A 14,614-nucleotide genomic window follows, 5' to 3' on the forward strand; every position below is an offset into this window, starting at 1 on the left:
CTGCAGATGGCGCACTGTGTGGTTGGTGTGAGTGGCTCATGTTTGACATTGGATACTGAACCATATAAAACGTCGATGAACTCCAGGGATCACGTTGGCTACTGCTAGATATTACGTCTATTGGCATCTGGGATCATATAAATCTGCTTTACCGCAACATTAAATAAAACAGCATGCAAAAGCGCAAAAGAGTCTAAAAATATAGTGAGTATCAATAAGGTATCCATTATAAAAACAGAATAAACGAACAGCAGCGTTGATGTCGCTTAGGATATATAATTTTCATCCTCAGCATATTTGATATATGCTGCACAATCACTACACTGCTCAGTGATTTTGAAAATCAATGCAATCAAGCAACAAAAATCTTATGGATAATCAGGGTGCAAACTTGAATTTCATAAAAAAATCAAGACACATTGATATCCAATATCATTTGATGAAAGCATGAGGAAGAAGCGATCATTATCGAATATTTTCTTAATGAAAAACAGGGTGCGGATATTTTCACCAAACCAATGAGCAAAGGTGGGTTTGTGATGTTGCACGCAACTATGAACATTATCAAAAATAGATTGTAAGATGTTCAAACAGTGGTAGTTTTGAAACTGAAGGTGTTTCTTTTCTCCAAAAATCTCCCCACCTTACATGTTGATGGCGTTACATTCACATTTATTTTAATATTCCTTGGGTACGGCCCCCTGTTTTTAATCACTGCGTGTCCATCATTCAACACACACTTCCTTATATTAAGACATGATAAAAGTTGTTCCTTTATATTCATGTGTCTGAATTTGAATTCGATAATCCTAAATATGGTTGGGGTTTATTCTACTTCGTTTTCTCATAGCTGTGTTTGTTTCCAAACACTGTCTTTCACCAGACGCACAATTTTATGAGCAGCATCCTCAAAATCATCTCACTTTTTAAAATTATTATGAGATTACAGACACAGATACAGAGTCATCTAGTGGAAACGAAATACTGTTAGTAACATTTTTAAAAGATGACCTTGGGAAAAATATCTTCAGTGAAAGAGGATGGATACGAGGACATAGCACCTTCTAAGATCAGTGAGATTTGACAAAGATGGATGAGATGACAAGTTTCACTGAGTAAATCTTCCTGTTGACTCTGTAGTAAGTTTCAAAATCAAGATTGTTTAATATAACCAAGTGAAGTCACACTTTTGAAGCCTTTTAAAATGTAGGTAACATACAATACTGTACAAGTAGGAATTAGACTTAGAGCTCTATTGATTGATGTGAAAAAAGGATTCCCCTACTTATTATTTATTTATGCCTCCTTAGGCAATTCAGCGTGACAGCATCAGACATGTCAGACACATTACAGAAATAGTATATACATATACGAAACATACAAAGAAGGATAGGATTATATAAGGATAGAGAAGGAAGTAGGCCATGATCGCTTCACTGTAATCACTCCAAACCGGTATTCACCATAGTAGTTTGGGAAAACTATGGAAAATCCAACTCAAGATGGCCAGATGGGGTACGAAACTCGCTCTTCCCGAATATGAGTTCGGGGCATCAACATTTGGTTAGCAAACTTGCTCGGTACGTTATGGGAAGGAAAACGACATATGTATAGTCTACAAGGACATAACTGAAGAAATATAATCACTGATACAACTAGAATGTGAAACTTTGATATACCATAATACACTTTTGAAATAAATGAAAACACATGGACACATTATATAACGTGCTGAAATGTATGAAACACGAATGCCTGCAAAAAAAAAAAAAAAAAAAAAAATGTTCCTTCACATAGGTAGGCCTACAAATATATTACAGTCCCTGCGTAAATTTTATATGATTCGTGTTTAGTTTTTTATTGTGATAGAATGAATTATTTTTGATGATTTCCCGTTATAATTTGTAGACGAAATGTTGTTGTAAAGAGGTCTATGAACAGCAATCTCATTTACAGCAAATCCATTTCGATTTATAGCACTGTTAATTGTGTAGTATAGTTAATACGATCCAAACAAATAGACTTTAACTCAGCATGCTTGCCGTTAAGGAGTTAACGGGAAAAATGGAAAGGAGTTACCGTCTTATATCAGAATTATCAGGCTGTTGTAATTACACCATTTCTCGTGAAATATACTTCTCGTTTAAGACAAGAGTCTGCGTTTCTTTTATACAGCTCGAGACATTAATGAAACAGGAAACTGTATTACAATAGGTAAACTGCCACATCTCCGTCGCCAATGTGTGCTATTGTATCCTTACTTTCGTTGTCAGGACTTGTCATTTGGTCGTGTTATTATTGATAATATCTTTGAATCCCAGAGATGGTAAAATATATCAGGTGAGCTCGGAAATTTTCCTGCCATAAAGAAGTGTATGTTACACTTATTATGAATTAATTTGATAATCGTGACGTAAAGTTGCAAGACGTTGTACCTACGTTTCTGTGGGATAGTATTTCGTTGTGTAATAGACAATAAAGTGGGCGCTGACTATCCGAAGGTCGAAGGATTTAATGTCTCAGTTCATTTGGTAAACGATTCGTGTTTTATTGTCAGCTAGTTACTGAATTTGTAGCATGACTTATTGTACATAAAGTGCCGCAGGAATTATATCTGACTTCGAGGAAGTTTATGTTCTGAGTTGAAATATTTGTGAAGTCTGGACAATTACGTTTTTATACAAGACAATCAGTGTTAAATGTGTGTGCAGCGTAAGAGAACAAACTCCAGGTAAAGTGCAGAGAGCGAGTAATGGTGAAACAATTTCGTGATTCAGTGCCACATTGTATTGGAAAAAAATAACAAAAACACGTGTTTCACATGTAAATCATCTGTGATGCATTTAATTGTCTGTGATACAGTTAATGTCATGGTTGTAGCCCATTCTGTCAGAGGCGTTGAAAACCCCATGTTTCTTCTGTGACTTATAAAAGATACGACGTAATGTTCTCTTCCTCTCTCAGATTATAGGAAATCTGCTTCACATGCGGCTTAGAGTGTGATATATTGGGATCCAAAACATTTTACAATGCCCTTGTTTGGTAAATCTCAGAAGAGCCCTGCAGAAGTAGTTAAGGCGTTAAAAGAAGCCGTCAATGCACTGGAACGAGGAGATAAAAAGGCTGAAAAGGTGAGTATTCGTAGAATTTGTGTTTTAACTGTAAGTTGAGTAGTGATGTGGGTTGCTTTGCACGAAGTTGTTCGTTATGTGGTAAGCTAATAATGGCAGAGAGATGAGTGTTATACGCTGGAATATGTGCGTATGTGTTGTTCTACATTATGTCTATAGCTTACATTCTTTGAAATCAGATGTTCACAATCTCTTGAACTTATAGTATACAGCTTACATGTAAATCAGAAGTGGTGCCAACCAGGATGCTTTTCGTGTTTTGCACATAGGTTGCCTGTGCGTCAATTTGGTGTAGCTAATAAAAACCAAATTTTAGCTAAGGAGTTCTGTCATTTGTTTTAGTACAGAAAAGTTTCCATTATTCAGGAGCATACCTTTTTAATAATTTGCGAACATCGGTAAGAAGTTTAACTATCAATAAAGTTTACACCAATAGGAGCCTAAGAGGTTTGTTTCTGGCAAATTTCTCCTCTTTGACTGACAAATGTCATAACTAAACAAACCGATATGTGTGTATGTTACTATCAAATAGGCACTTATGTGTGTGTTAGGTCAAATCTTACTTGTGTACATCTTCAGTAGTATGAACAGTGTAGGTGTCAAACACAAAACAAAACATTATCACAAATGTCCAGTGTAGAAGTCTTGAACCAGTACCCCTTTGAGTAAATCACCAAATGCTGTAATGGTGACAACAGCACATATATTCATCCCTGATCTGAAATGCAAAAACTTTGCTTAGTGTTATAAATTCCAGAATAACCTGGCACTTGAATAGTTGGCCATCAGATCATTTAACTATACCTTTGTTTGTTGCTAGTGAATTTCCTCATCCGAACATATACAATGCAAAAACGAAATCTCCAACAATTAACAACACACTAAATTAACAATTTGAAAGCCAAAAACCAGTCTGTAGCCAATACTACTGAAACTACAGCATCTCACTAACAAAGCTCCCAACACTCAGTTCCAATATGAAGCATACAAGTAACATATCTGACAGATAGCACTTCACCAGTCCAATCGTGCAATAAAACCACCCAAAAACATTGATATTAAACATGGGAAAGTGCCAGAATGTACTACAAAGCTCCTCTTCAACACGCTATAGTGCAGATACTCTGGCAATCTTGATGTCATAGGTCAAAGCTGACATCCAGCACTGCAGTTTTTGGTTGACCAATTTTGTCTAGCCCAGACTCTTTTCATTGTTCCTGAGAGTAATGTCTTTCTTTCTTGGTTGCTAGTAATTGCAGTAACATGCCTTCTAGCTGCTTGAGTTAGCAATGTATTTCTAATGTTGCAGTTAGCCTACTTTCCGTTTTCTAGGGTATGTCTAAAAGTAATCATTGGAAAATTCATACATATTTTGTTAGTAGTAGCTCCCCTGTAGATATCTAATTGTGTAAAACACTTTTATTTTGAAGGGTTCGGACATTTTTTTTCAACAGCAGCTGTGCAATTGTTTCCATACTAATAGGAGGCAAAATTCCTGTGTTTTCTATATGACCATTCTGACATGATGCTTTTCAGAGATATTGTAACAAGTCCACTATCTTTTGGTGCATGTGTTATCTTGTCACTTTTATTTATCAGTGTTCACTGTCATTGCACTGAAGATGATGTGCAGGAGTTGGGCAGATCTTGTAAGCACTGCACATACCATAAGATGTAAATAATCTCTTGGGTAGTTTTTGCTGATTTCTGGATAGTGACTGTGTAGATTGAATTTACTGATGCTGTTGAGAATCGGATGCACACACAATGCTTGTGATCTGTGTGTTTTGTTCTTGATATCGATCGGGTGTTGAACCTTGGGCTATCTTACTGTGTACTTGTCCCTATCAGAAATATTAGGTATGTTAAACTGTAGCATTGAACAAGCAAAAAGTAGCATCTAATTATTAGGTCATAAGCAGACCTAGAGGCAACACTTTCCAGACAATTTAAAAGACTAAAGTTTACACAGGAAATAACTTACATAGCAGTATGAAGATATTTTCCAAAATGATGTGCACTGAGAACTAGTTAAATGAAGTTTTTGGTAATATGACAGCCTATATTTCTTACATATTACCATGACTTTTATAATCTAAAAACAAAGATGATGTAACTTACCAAACACAAGTGTGTGTGTGTGTGTGTGTAAAAAAACACTCTTGTAGTTATTGTTTTCCATTCTTATTATTAAAATTGGACATTCCTTATTGTTAGGCACAAGAAGATGTCAGCAAGAATCTGGTACTCATTAAAAATATGTTGTATGGGACATCAGATGCAGAACCACAGACTGATATAATTGTTGCACAACTAGCTCAGGAACTTTATAACAGCAATTTACTACTTCTGCTGATTCAGAATTTGAATCGCATTGACTTTGAGGTAAGATCTTAACTCTGTTACTTCAATTATGTCATTGTAGCACTTGAAAGTGGTCATTCTAAGTTGTGTATATTTTAGGGAAAGAAGGATGTCGCTCAAGTTTTCAATAACATATTACGTCGACAGATTGGAACTAGGTCACCTACTGTGGAGTATATATGTACGAAGCCGGAAATACTTTTTACTCTTATGGCTGGGTAAGTCAGCACTTTTTTCTTTTCTTTACTGTTTGTCATTTGATGTCTTATCGTGCAGTGTTTTGGAGTCTACACAGAAACAAGCAAATAGCTTCAACATGGGAAGCAGACAGTTACAGGTTCAGCTGCAATGCACAATGACTTAAAAGCATGCATTGTACCCAAAAAAAATTGTGTTGCTGTACCTAATAAATATTGGATTTAGTCCTACATGTATTCTACATGTTATGGCGTGCTTTTGATCTGACTGATGTTAAAGTTGCGACAAGCAGCATTTAAATTATAAAACACTAGGAGAAACAATTACAGTGTGAAAATTTAAGATGTGACTTCAGGCATTCTCGACATGTCTATTGCAAATACACTTCTTGGGATTGCCGCTGAGTAATACTGTGCGGATCCCTCAATGTTTTTTTGTTACAACTGTTCAACATTTTCAGGTGGTAATAGCTGCTGTTAGCACTGCTGCAAGATGCAACTGGAGATGATTGCACGGTGTTGTCAAAATTTAACAGCCCAGGAGCAAGGAGAAATACACTTGGGTGGGGAAGTGTTCATGGCTGAAAAAGGTACATGTGCGGTTTCCTCCAAGGAGCTGGAGAGAGGCCTTCCACTTTTGTGTGGTGGGCAATAACTGTTGCTGTGTGATGCTCCTGTGGTTAAAGATTGATTTATATTTCTGCAATGTGCCGTGTCTGGTCATGAACAGAGGTTCATGTTTCATTTGTTTTAATTTAATGACAGCCAGTGCAAGAGTCAAAGCAAGGATTAGTTAAAAACAAACTCCCTGTTAAGTTTGTCTGTTGTGTGTGATTTCCTTAAAAACATAATCCCACAATGATGATGCTGAGGATAAAACTTCTGTTTACTTGTAAATTGTGGTTTCCTGTGTTCAGACAGTGCTCTGTTGTCATTGAGTTATTAGCTTTGCTCAGGCATGTGTGATGTTGGTGTTTACCACATTTTTGTATGATTAAATATATCTGCTCAGGGATCATAAATACCATGTTTTCTAAATTAAAGACCTTCTTCATTAGAACACAACAGATTCCTCAGTTTGCTGGTGGGTGGAAAACGTACTTGGTGTCTTGTCTCTTGAGGATTCTTTCTTTTCTCGTAGACATGCTGCCAAAATACCATAAGGCCATTGCAGCGGGTGCCTCCGCACTTGATTCACATCCTTACATTGAACTTGCTTGCACTGGAATGGATTGAGTATCTCTGGTCAGAATCACCAGGTAGACTGTGGGGATCTGAGACCACCTTAACACAGGGTGCAGAGTAATGGCAGCTTACGGCCCACCAATGTAACTCAGTGAGAGTCGGTTTACGGTAGGCAATATGTCGCAGCGCACCGTCTACTTTTCTTCTAACCATGACATTCAGGAATGGTAAGATGCTATCTTTTTCCACTTCCATGGTGAACTGAGTATTCAGATGGAGCGAGTTCAGATACTGGACAAACATAGTTAAGAGCTGTATTCTGTGAGGTTACACAACAAATGGATCACCTATATACTGCCAGAAGCAGACGGTGCCACACAAAGGTACAACACTAAAACTAGCCACAGGATCTGACCGGTGCAGTTTGCCTCTTCATCATCCTGTAAAGACCTCTGAATTGCAGGTATGATGGTTGCATTTGCCTGTGATTAGAGGTTCCAATTGGGAAGTAAGATTTTTAGCCAAGAAATAAGTAAGCAGTGGCCTTCTTGCTATATTTTGGCAGCATGTGTTTGAGTAGAAAGAATTCTCATGAGACGTTTTTGTCATCCACCAGCAAAATTCAGGAATTTGTTACGTTTTATCAAAGATGATCTGGGCTTTAGAAAACGTGATGTATGTAAGATCTTATGCCAATATGGGAATTCTTATACAGGGCAAACATGTCGAACTGCGCAAGAACACTCTATGGAGTACCATTGTGATACATGCATGGGTCAACAAGATAAATTGCTGACATACGGCTTCACATGTTTTACAGGAAGACTGGCGATTTATCTTCAGTCTCATTGTTATGGTATTGTGCTTTTAAGTAGACCATGCATATCCATACGGCAGAGAGTCTCATCAGCGGGAATGCTAGTTTTCAACTGAGCCCTGTCTGAAATCCAGCATTGGCAGCCATTACATTAAAACAGGATCAGATTCAGTGCACTGCAGAGATTTAATTTACTTTTTAATGGCAGGAGCATCCAGCAGCACAGTCACTGCCCAATGCACACACGAAAGGCCTCTCTTTAGCTCCCGGTGTGTGTGTGTGTGTGTGTGTGTGTGTGTGTGTGTGTGTGTGTGTGTGTGTGTGTGTGTGTGTCCACCCATGCATATTTGTTGCTCATGGCTGATAAATTTAAATGGGTACTTCATCGAGCTTGAGTGCTTAGAAAAGGAGGCTTTGAAGGTCGTGTTGCATCAACCAGCCCTCTGTTACATTCATCAATATGTTAACAGCAAGTGACTGGAGTAGGTGGTGTTATTGTGTGTCTCATCTGTTGCAAGGTACATTCTGTCATTTGCTTCCTGCAATCAGGAATAGTTAATGCTGTCAAGATTCATCATAAATTGTCATGTATGGGGATGAGGAAAGGAGTGAAGGTATTACGGGGGTTATGAGTGATGGCGTTGGGTGGGAGTTCCAGAAAATTTTGAAACTAGTTGTTGAGGTGTGTATATTGGAAGTGGTAGAGGAAGATACTCAGAACAATAACTGAATTTTCTGTCAGTTCTTTGTATGTTGCTGATGAACTGTTGCAGCATATTGGTGAAATTGTGCATGTGAGATGTCAGTTAAGTTTCCGAATTTTCCAAAGGTGTGCCTCAGATTTCAGTGACAGTAGTTTTTAACATTGTCAGAGAGATTTGCTTGCTATTAGTTTTTATGCCTGATGGTACCAAAATGTAGAATATGCTCACAAAAGTGAAAGAATGGGTTCAACCTTGACAGTCCTTCAGCACTAAGTAGAGAGCAAGGAATTTCTGAACATGATTGCAACTGGAGACAAAGTGAGTACAGTATGTGAATTTTGAAACTAAGGAAAAGACCAAACAGGAGAAGGAAACTGATTCTCCCAAATAAGTGCAAAAAATTAAAGGAGATGTTGTTAAGAGTTTTGAACACATTTTACGAGAGTAATGCTGGAGAATACAGTGACAGAACAGTTTCATTTTGCAACTTGTATGAAAATCCAAAATAAATAAAAAAGAAAGACAAGAGATGATTAGCAAAGCAATCATTCTCCTTCATGACAATGTGTGACCCCTTACTACGAATTGAACAAAGGAAAATCTCAAACTTTTCGACTAGCAAATTTTTCATAATTCTCCTTATACTCCCAACATGGCATCAGATGACTTTAATCATCTTGAAGATGAAGGGTGGGCGTGCGGGTGGGCAGGCAGGCAGGCAGTGACCTAAAGGATGCTGTCAACAATTGACAGAAGCACTAGGTAGCACCATTTTTTGATGAAGGGATAAAGAAGCTGGTGACCCAGTATGACAGATGTGCAACTTTGGGTGGTGACTGTGGAGATATGTCAACAAGTAAGTACAGATTATACATAGAAGAAAAAGAATCATTTATTTTTTTTAATAGCCAAGCAGAGGTCAATTTATGAATAGCCCTAATATTCTCCCTCAATACTTGGGCATCGAGATTGCTTTATCATTCAGACAACATGCTTGGCGCTAGTGTAATTTTAAAATATGTGTTCAGCTAAACCATAGGCAGTGCAGTGTATTTACATGTTAGGGCAATTTTTGGTATATGCCTCGAAGTGTATATGTGAGATTATTGAACTGTTATAGAGCAAAATTTGTTGTTTTTCACAAGAATGTCAAATGATCTTATAATAACTCCAACACTTTGGGTAATAAATTCAGTTTCCTTGCTTTGCTGACAATGAGGATATGTACAGTGTAGATGTGGAAAACAATTTGCCATGTTAAGTTTAGGGACAGTTTATTATCATAGACTAGAATTAAGTGTCATAATGCATGCTGTTTTAATACTGCTGTAATTATAAAATTAACAGACTTTGTGCCTGTATACAGGTGACTTTTACTTTAATTGCGATTCAAGTAGTTGTGGACTTTAAAAATTGGAATCTAATATTCATATTTTAAGTACTGTTGTGCAGTCTATACTTTGCTGCTAACTGTGTTTCGTTTTGCATTACTTTGCATGACCAAAGTAAACATTTGTAAAAGCTGTGCGCGCGCGCGCACACACACACACACACACACACACACACACACACACACACACACTCGTATGAATTTTGTGATGCAAACTTTTGGAAAACTTGTCAGAATTGCAAACAAAACACATCAATTGCAGAGTAAATGTATTACAGCATAGTGTCTTGATAGTATAAAGTTGCTAGAAGTTATGTTTACCACACACAGAAAAAATGTTCTTGTATGTTGTGGCAGCTATATAGGTAGATAACTTACCATTAAATAGATTCAGGTAGCCATCTGCTGGAACAGATGAACAGTTGGTTTGTTAATCAGAACATCCTTCACGCCCCCCCCCCCCCCCCCCCCCGCTCCCCCTGTTTGCACTCTCCCCCAGCAAAGAAAGGCATTGAGGAAAAGAACTTTAAAGAATCTGGATAGGGTGCTAGGGTAATTAATAATCCGTGAAACATCAGTAACACATACCATTCAAGAACTTGGAGTTGAAGGTGGTTGTGGAGGGTGAAGAAATTAGATATATCTTACTGTAGTGACATTCATCTGGTGATAGCTCAGCATGAACCATACACATCTATTTTCAGAAAACCATTGTATGCTATGTGGAGTAGAGTATTTCAGGTGTCTCCCTATTGAAAATAGGGAGCATAATGTAATTCTCCATGAAATAATTTCAGAAGATTGCACAAGTGTATGGCTAATTTGTGCTAGCTTACTGCTTTGTGCAAGCATTGTATATTGGCTGAAGTGAGTGGGAGTGGGAAGGAGGGGTGGGAAGTGTAGCTGACTGCAGGGGGAAGAAGCAGCAGGTGCAAAAGATAGGAATGTGATACTGGTGAGCTTGTTCTGCCCACAGGTGAGGGAAGTGGTGTGCCACACACGGTGGCATGTAGGAGTGAATTGGGAGCTAGAACTAGCCAGAGGGAGGCAGCTGAGAGGAGGACGATAGGGCAAAATGAAAGAAGTTATGGTGGTGGGACAGTCTAGAGGAGATGGAACCCAGGAGGGTTATGGGTCTGAAGTATGTGTTGCAAGAAAATTGCCCTCTTTGTAATTCAGAGAAGCTGGTGATATGGTGGAGGATTCAGATGACATGGATTGTGAAGCAGCCATTGAAATAGTGTTGTGTTCAGCAGCATATTGTACCACAGGGTGGACAAATTTGCTCTTGGCTGTTTGGCAGTGGCCATTCATGCGGATGAACAACTTTGCTCTTGAATATAGTTCGACAGTGACCATTCATTCAGGTGGACTGGCAATTGGTGATCCTGTCCATATAAAATGGCATGCAGAAATTCAAGGGTGTTGATGTATGATATGACTGTTCTAACAGGTGATACTGCATTTGGTAAATTAAGCCCATGAGACTACTGGACTAGGATGTCCAGGGTGCATGTTTTGGACAGATCTTGCACCTGAGGCTTTCAAGGGTCCACAGGATGAAAGTAAACAATAAAGCAGTATCAATAGATATGTACTTGAGAATCTGAATTTGGATGTGGTAGTCACAAATGAAAACAATAAGGGCTGGGGTAGTGCACTACGTAACCTTCCTACTGAACATGCTTTGTGTAATATCAGCCTCTGATCACACAAATGAAGAATCAGCCTATGCATCTGAGAATATATAATTGCAGACAAATCAGTGGTGCACACACATTTTCTATCATAATAAATCTGTGGAGAGGAATACACACCTGCAGTGATGCTGTGTTCAAACCCAGGGTTTCCCACACCATCAGGGATTTTGCAGCAGTGATTTTTTTGTGAAGTTGGCAACATTAAGGAAACACAAAATGGCTTAATTGTAGAAGTAAGCAGGTAATTGTCCAAAACTTAACCAAAAAAAGCTGTTCTGCCTGATTGGTGGAGCTGCACTCGTGGAAAATATTTTAACTAAGGTGAAAAGCAAGTTTCACAACTCGACTTTTCATCAAGTGTGTGTGGTCAGCATGTTTGGTTTCCAACAGTATCCCCATGGATTTAAAACAAAGAGCATTTTTTCACTTACTGCAAGATGTTTTGAAAAATCTGTATTTGCAACCAGGTTAGATCGGTTGTCATCCTCATAAGAAAACATGAAATTAGTTGAGCAGCCCTTTCATCACTACTGTGATGTGAAGTTCATCAGTATGCCTTGTGCACTCGACTTAGCAGCAGGGAACATAGGAATGGACAGTGTACTAAAGTTATTCATTTGCGTAAGTACAATTTTCTCATCACAGCAGTGATACAGAATGATTTTTATGACTCAATTGTATTCTTGCTGTCACAGTAGGAATGATGACATGTAGGCTTCTATATCTTTTTTGCAAATTGATGAAATTAGTAGTAAATAGTTTTAACATCTCTTTCCTTACCTAAAATTGATTTGCTGTAAGTTGTAGGTACCGGTATATTGGCCATTTTCCCCTTTTCGGGCACCAAAAGAGCAGGATGCCTGATCAGCCAAAGTCTGAGAGACCTGGTCGCCTTGTCAAATAAGACTTTGGCTCTTTGCTGCATGGAATACACCTTTATTTTTACCATGTACTGTAAACTGTCTAGTTATTGCAGCTGGTCTAGTGTCTGCACTGCATGAGCTGAACATAGGGTCTGACTGGCTGTTCAAATGTGGCAAAGCAATTCATCCCAAAATGAAAAACTGATTTCACAATGCTTCAGAAAAAATGGTTACAAATTCACCATCTGTGCATCAAGCGAGAAGCCTTCTTTGAGGATTAAGCACTGTAGTAGTAGTAGTAGTAAAAAAGGAAGCTCAGTATGCTATTAGTTTCATGAATAATATTATATTAGTGGTGAAAACTGAAAAGCTCATTGTTGGTGGAAAGGGGGACGGAGAACAGCCGAAGAATTGACAAAGAGTTTTCCTGATCAAGGGAAGAAAGTTGAAAAAAAGTATACCAGGAGTCAGCCTCTTCTCTACAGAAATTACACACAAGCAGACCTACAGTACCTTCATTGGGAGGAAAATATGAATAACACACCCATCTAACTCATATCCACTGTGAAAATAGTCCATCCCCGTCAGTTCATATCTTGCAGGCATGGAAAAACTGAGCTGTGCTAGCACATCTAGCGTGACGTGGTTTATCTTACAGTTTGAAGTCGAGCCATTGAAACAGGTCTTACCAGTTATGTGATGCATTGGACAACTTTTGTAGTGGGAAACAGTTAAAAGGATGTAAACATTTAAGCAAGAAATGAATGCAGAGTTCCATGGGGTCTGAACAGGATGACACTGAGTGTGACTGGTGTTTGATACACTGTTTGTTATGTTTATTTGTTGACATGAGTCCAGAAAATCTTATCTTTATCAGAGAAGTTTGTTGATGAAGTCCATGTTCATATATGAGAAGAGCTGTAATTCTTTGTAATGCGAAAGAAGTTGATGGGTCTGAAACAGCAAGATGGTTTTAAAATTCTTACTTTAAGTAAGACGTCTGGGTCAATTTCAAACATTGAAGACAATTAAAACACAGATGGGACTTGCAAGGAAGTTAATGTTTTGATGAATGTAGGTTGACTGCAAACTAAAATTATTGCTGTTTGTGGAATTACTAAGAGATGGAATGGGGGGTTGACATAACATTCTGAAAGTACTAGTGTATTACATAAAGGATATAATACGGTAGTAATGTATATTCTTTACTGTGATTAATAAGGTATGTGCACAAAAGAATTTGCAGAATTTCCCAGAATGATATATTATGAAATTTGTTAGTAAATTTAAAGCTGTTTGCAGCTCTGCAGCAAAGATTTTCCAGAAAGTATTATAAAGAAAAATTTGTAGCTATAAGCAATTTCAGTAATGTCAATTTTATTTCAGGTATGAGCATCAAGAAATTGCACTTAATTGTGGAACAATGTTAAGGGAATGTGCACGATATGAAGCACTAGCAAAAATAATGCTTTATTCAGATGAATTTTTTAACTTTTTTCGATATGTTGAAGTTTCAACATTTGATATAGCTTCAGATGCCTTTTCGACATTCAAAGTAAGTAAACATGTGAAAGTAAAACATGAGCAACTGTGTCTGATACAACGTTAAGTTGTTTGGGGTTGAATGAATTTTTTTTTCCATTCTCATGGAATTTTATCAGGTATAATTGAGAGTTGCATGAAAGTTTAGACACAAGGTACAAAAAAATGTTGTGTTGGCATATGAATATTTGGGACTTAATTAACTTTAATTACAGACAGTGTTTTTATAGTGTTAATTCATGATATATTGTTTTAAAGAATGGAAGCTAATGCTATATAATGGGTGCCTTTAGGAACTCCTTACACGCCACAAGCTGCTTTGTGCAGAGTTCCTGGAGTTGAATTATGATAAAGTCTTTTCCCACTATCAGAGACTTCTGAACTCTGAAAACTATGTAACACGTCGACAGAGTTTGAAATTGCTTGGTGAACTTCTGCTGGACAGACATAATTTCACAGTAAGTATCATCCTTTGTGCATTATGAATACTGTATTAATGTAAGAAAAGAACTTGTACTACTTGTGTAAAAGTATACAAATTATAAATAAGACAATTCATTTCAGGAGATTGTAAAAATCTCAGATAGGTTGGTCAGTACTTTCCTTTTCATACAAAATTCTGTCATATTTCATTGTAAATGAAGCACCTATTCTCTCTGATACATTTACCTTTCTCTCTCTTTCATTTCCACTTTGTAACAGATGGATCCCTTTTAGTCCA

The 14,614-nt window shown here is 37.6% G+C and overlaps 1 protein-coding gene across 2 annotated transcripts in view; it reads left to right on the forward strand.

Moving 5' to 3' along the window:
• Positions 1-1,981: 1,981 nt before the first annotated feature.
• The window catches only part of LOC126272959 (protein Mo25), a 39,031-nt gene continuing 26,398 nt past the window's right edge, over positions 1,982-14,614 (forward strand). Inside the window, exons 1-6 of one of the 2 annotated variants that reach the window (XM_049976276.1) lie at positions 1,982-2,731; positions 2,965-3,131; positions 5,349-5,516; positions 5,595-5,713; positions 13,738-13,906; positions 14,187-14,351. In XM_049976276.1, the coding sequence (XP_049832233.1) occupies positions 3,030-3,131; positions 5,349-5,516; positions 5,595-5,713; positions 13,738-13,906; positions 14,187-14,351 (723 nt within the window). In that variant the 5' untranslated portion in view covers positions 1,982-2,731; positions 2,965-3,029. The remainder of the gene's footprint in view (positions 2,732-2,964; positions 3,132-5,348; positions 5,517-5,594; positions 5,714-13,737; positions 13,907-14,186; positions 14,352-14,614) is intronic. The other variant, XM_049976277.1, reaches the window with a different exon arrangement.

The sequence above is a fragment of the Schistocerca gregaria genome, chromosome 5, assembly GCF_023897955.1.
Source record: "Schistocerca gregaria isolate iqSchGreg1 chromosome 5, iqSchGreg1.2, whole genome shotgun sequence".
Lineage (NCBI taxonomy): Eukaryota > Metazoa > Arthropoda > Insecta > Orthoptera > Acrididae > Schistocerca > Schistocerca gregaria.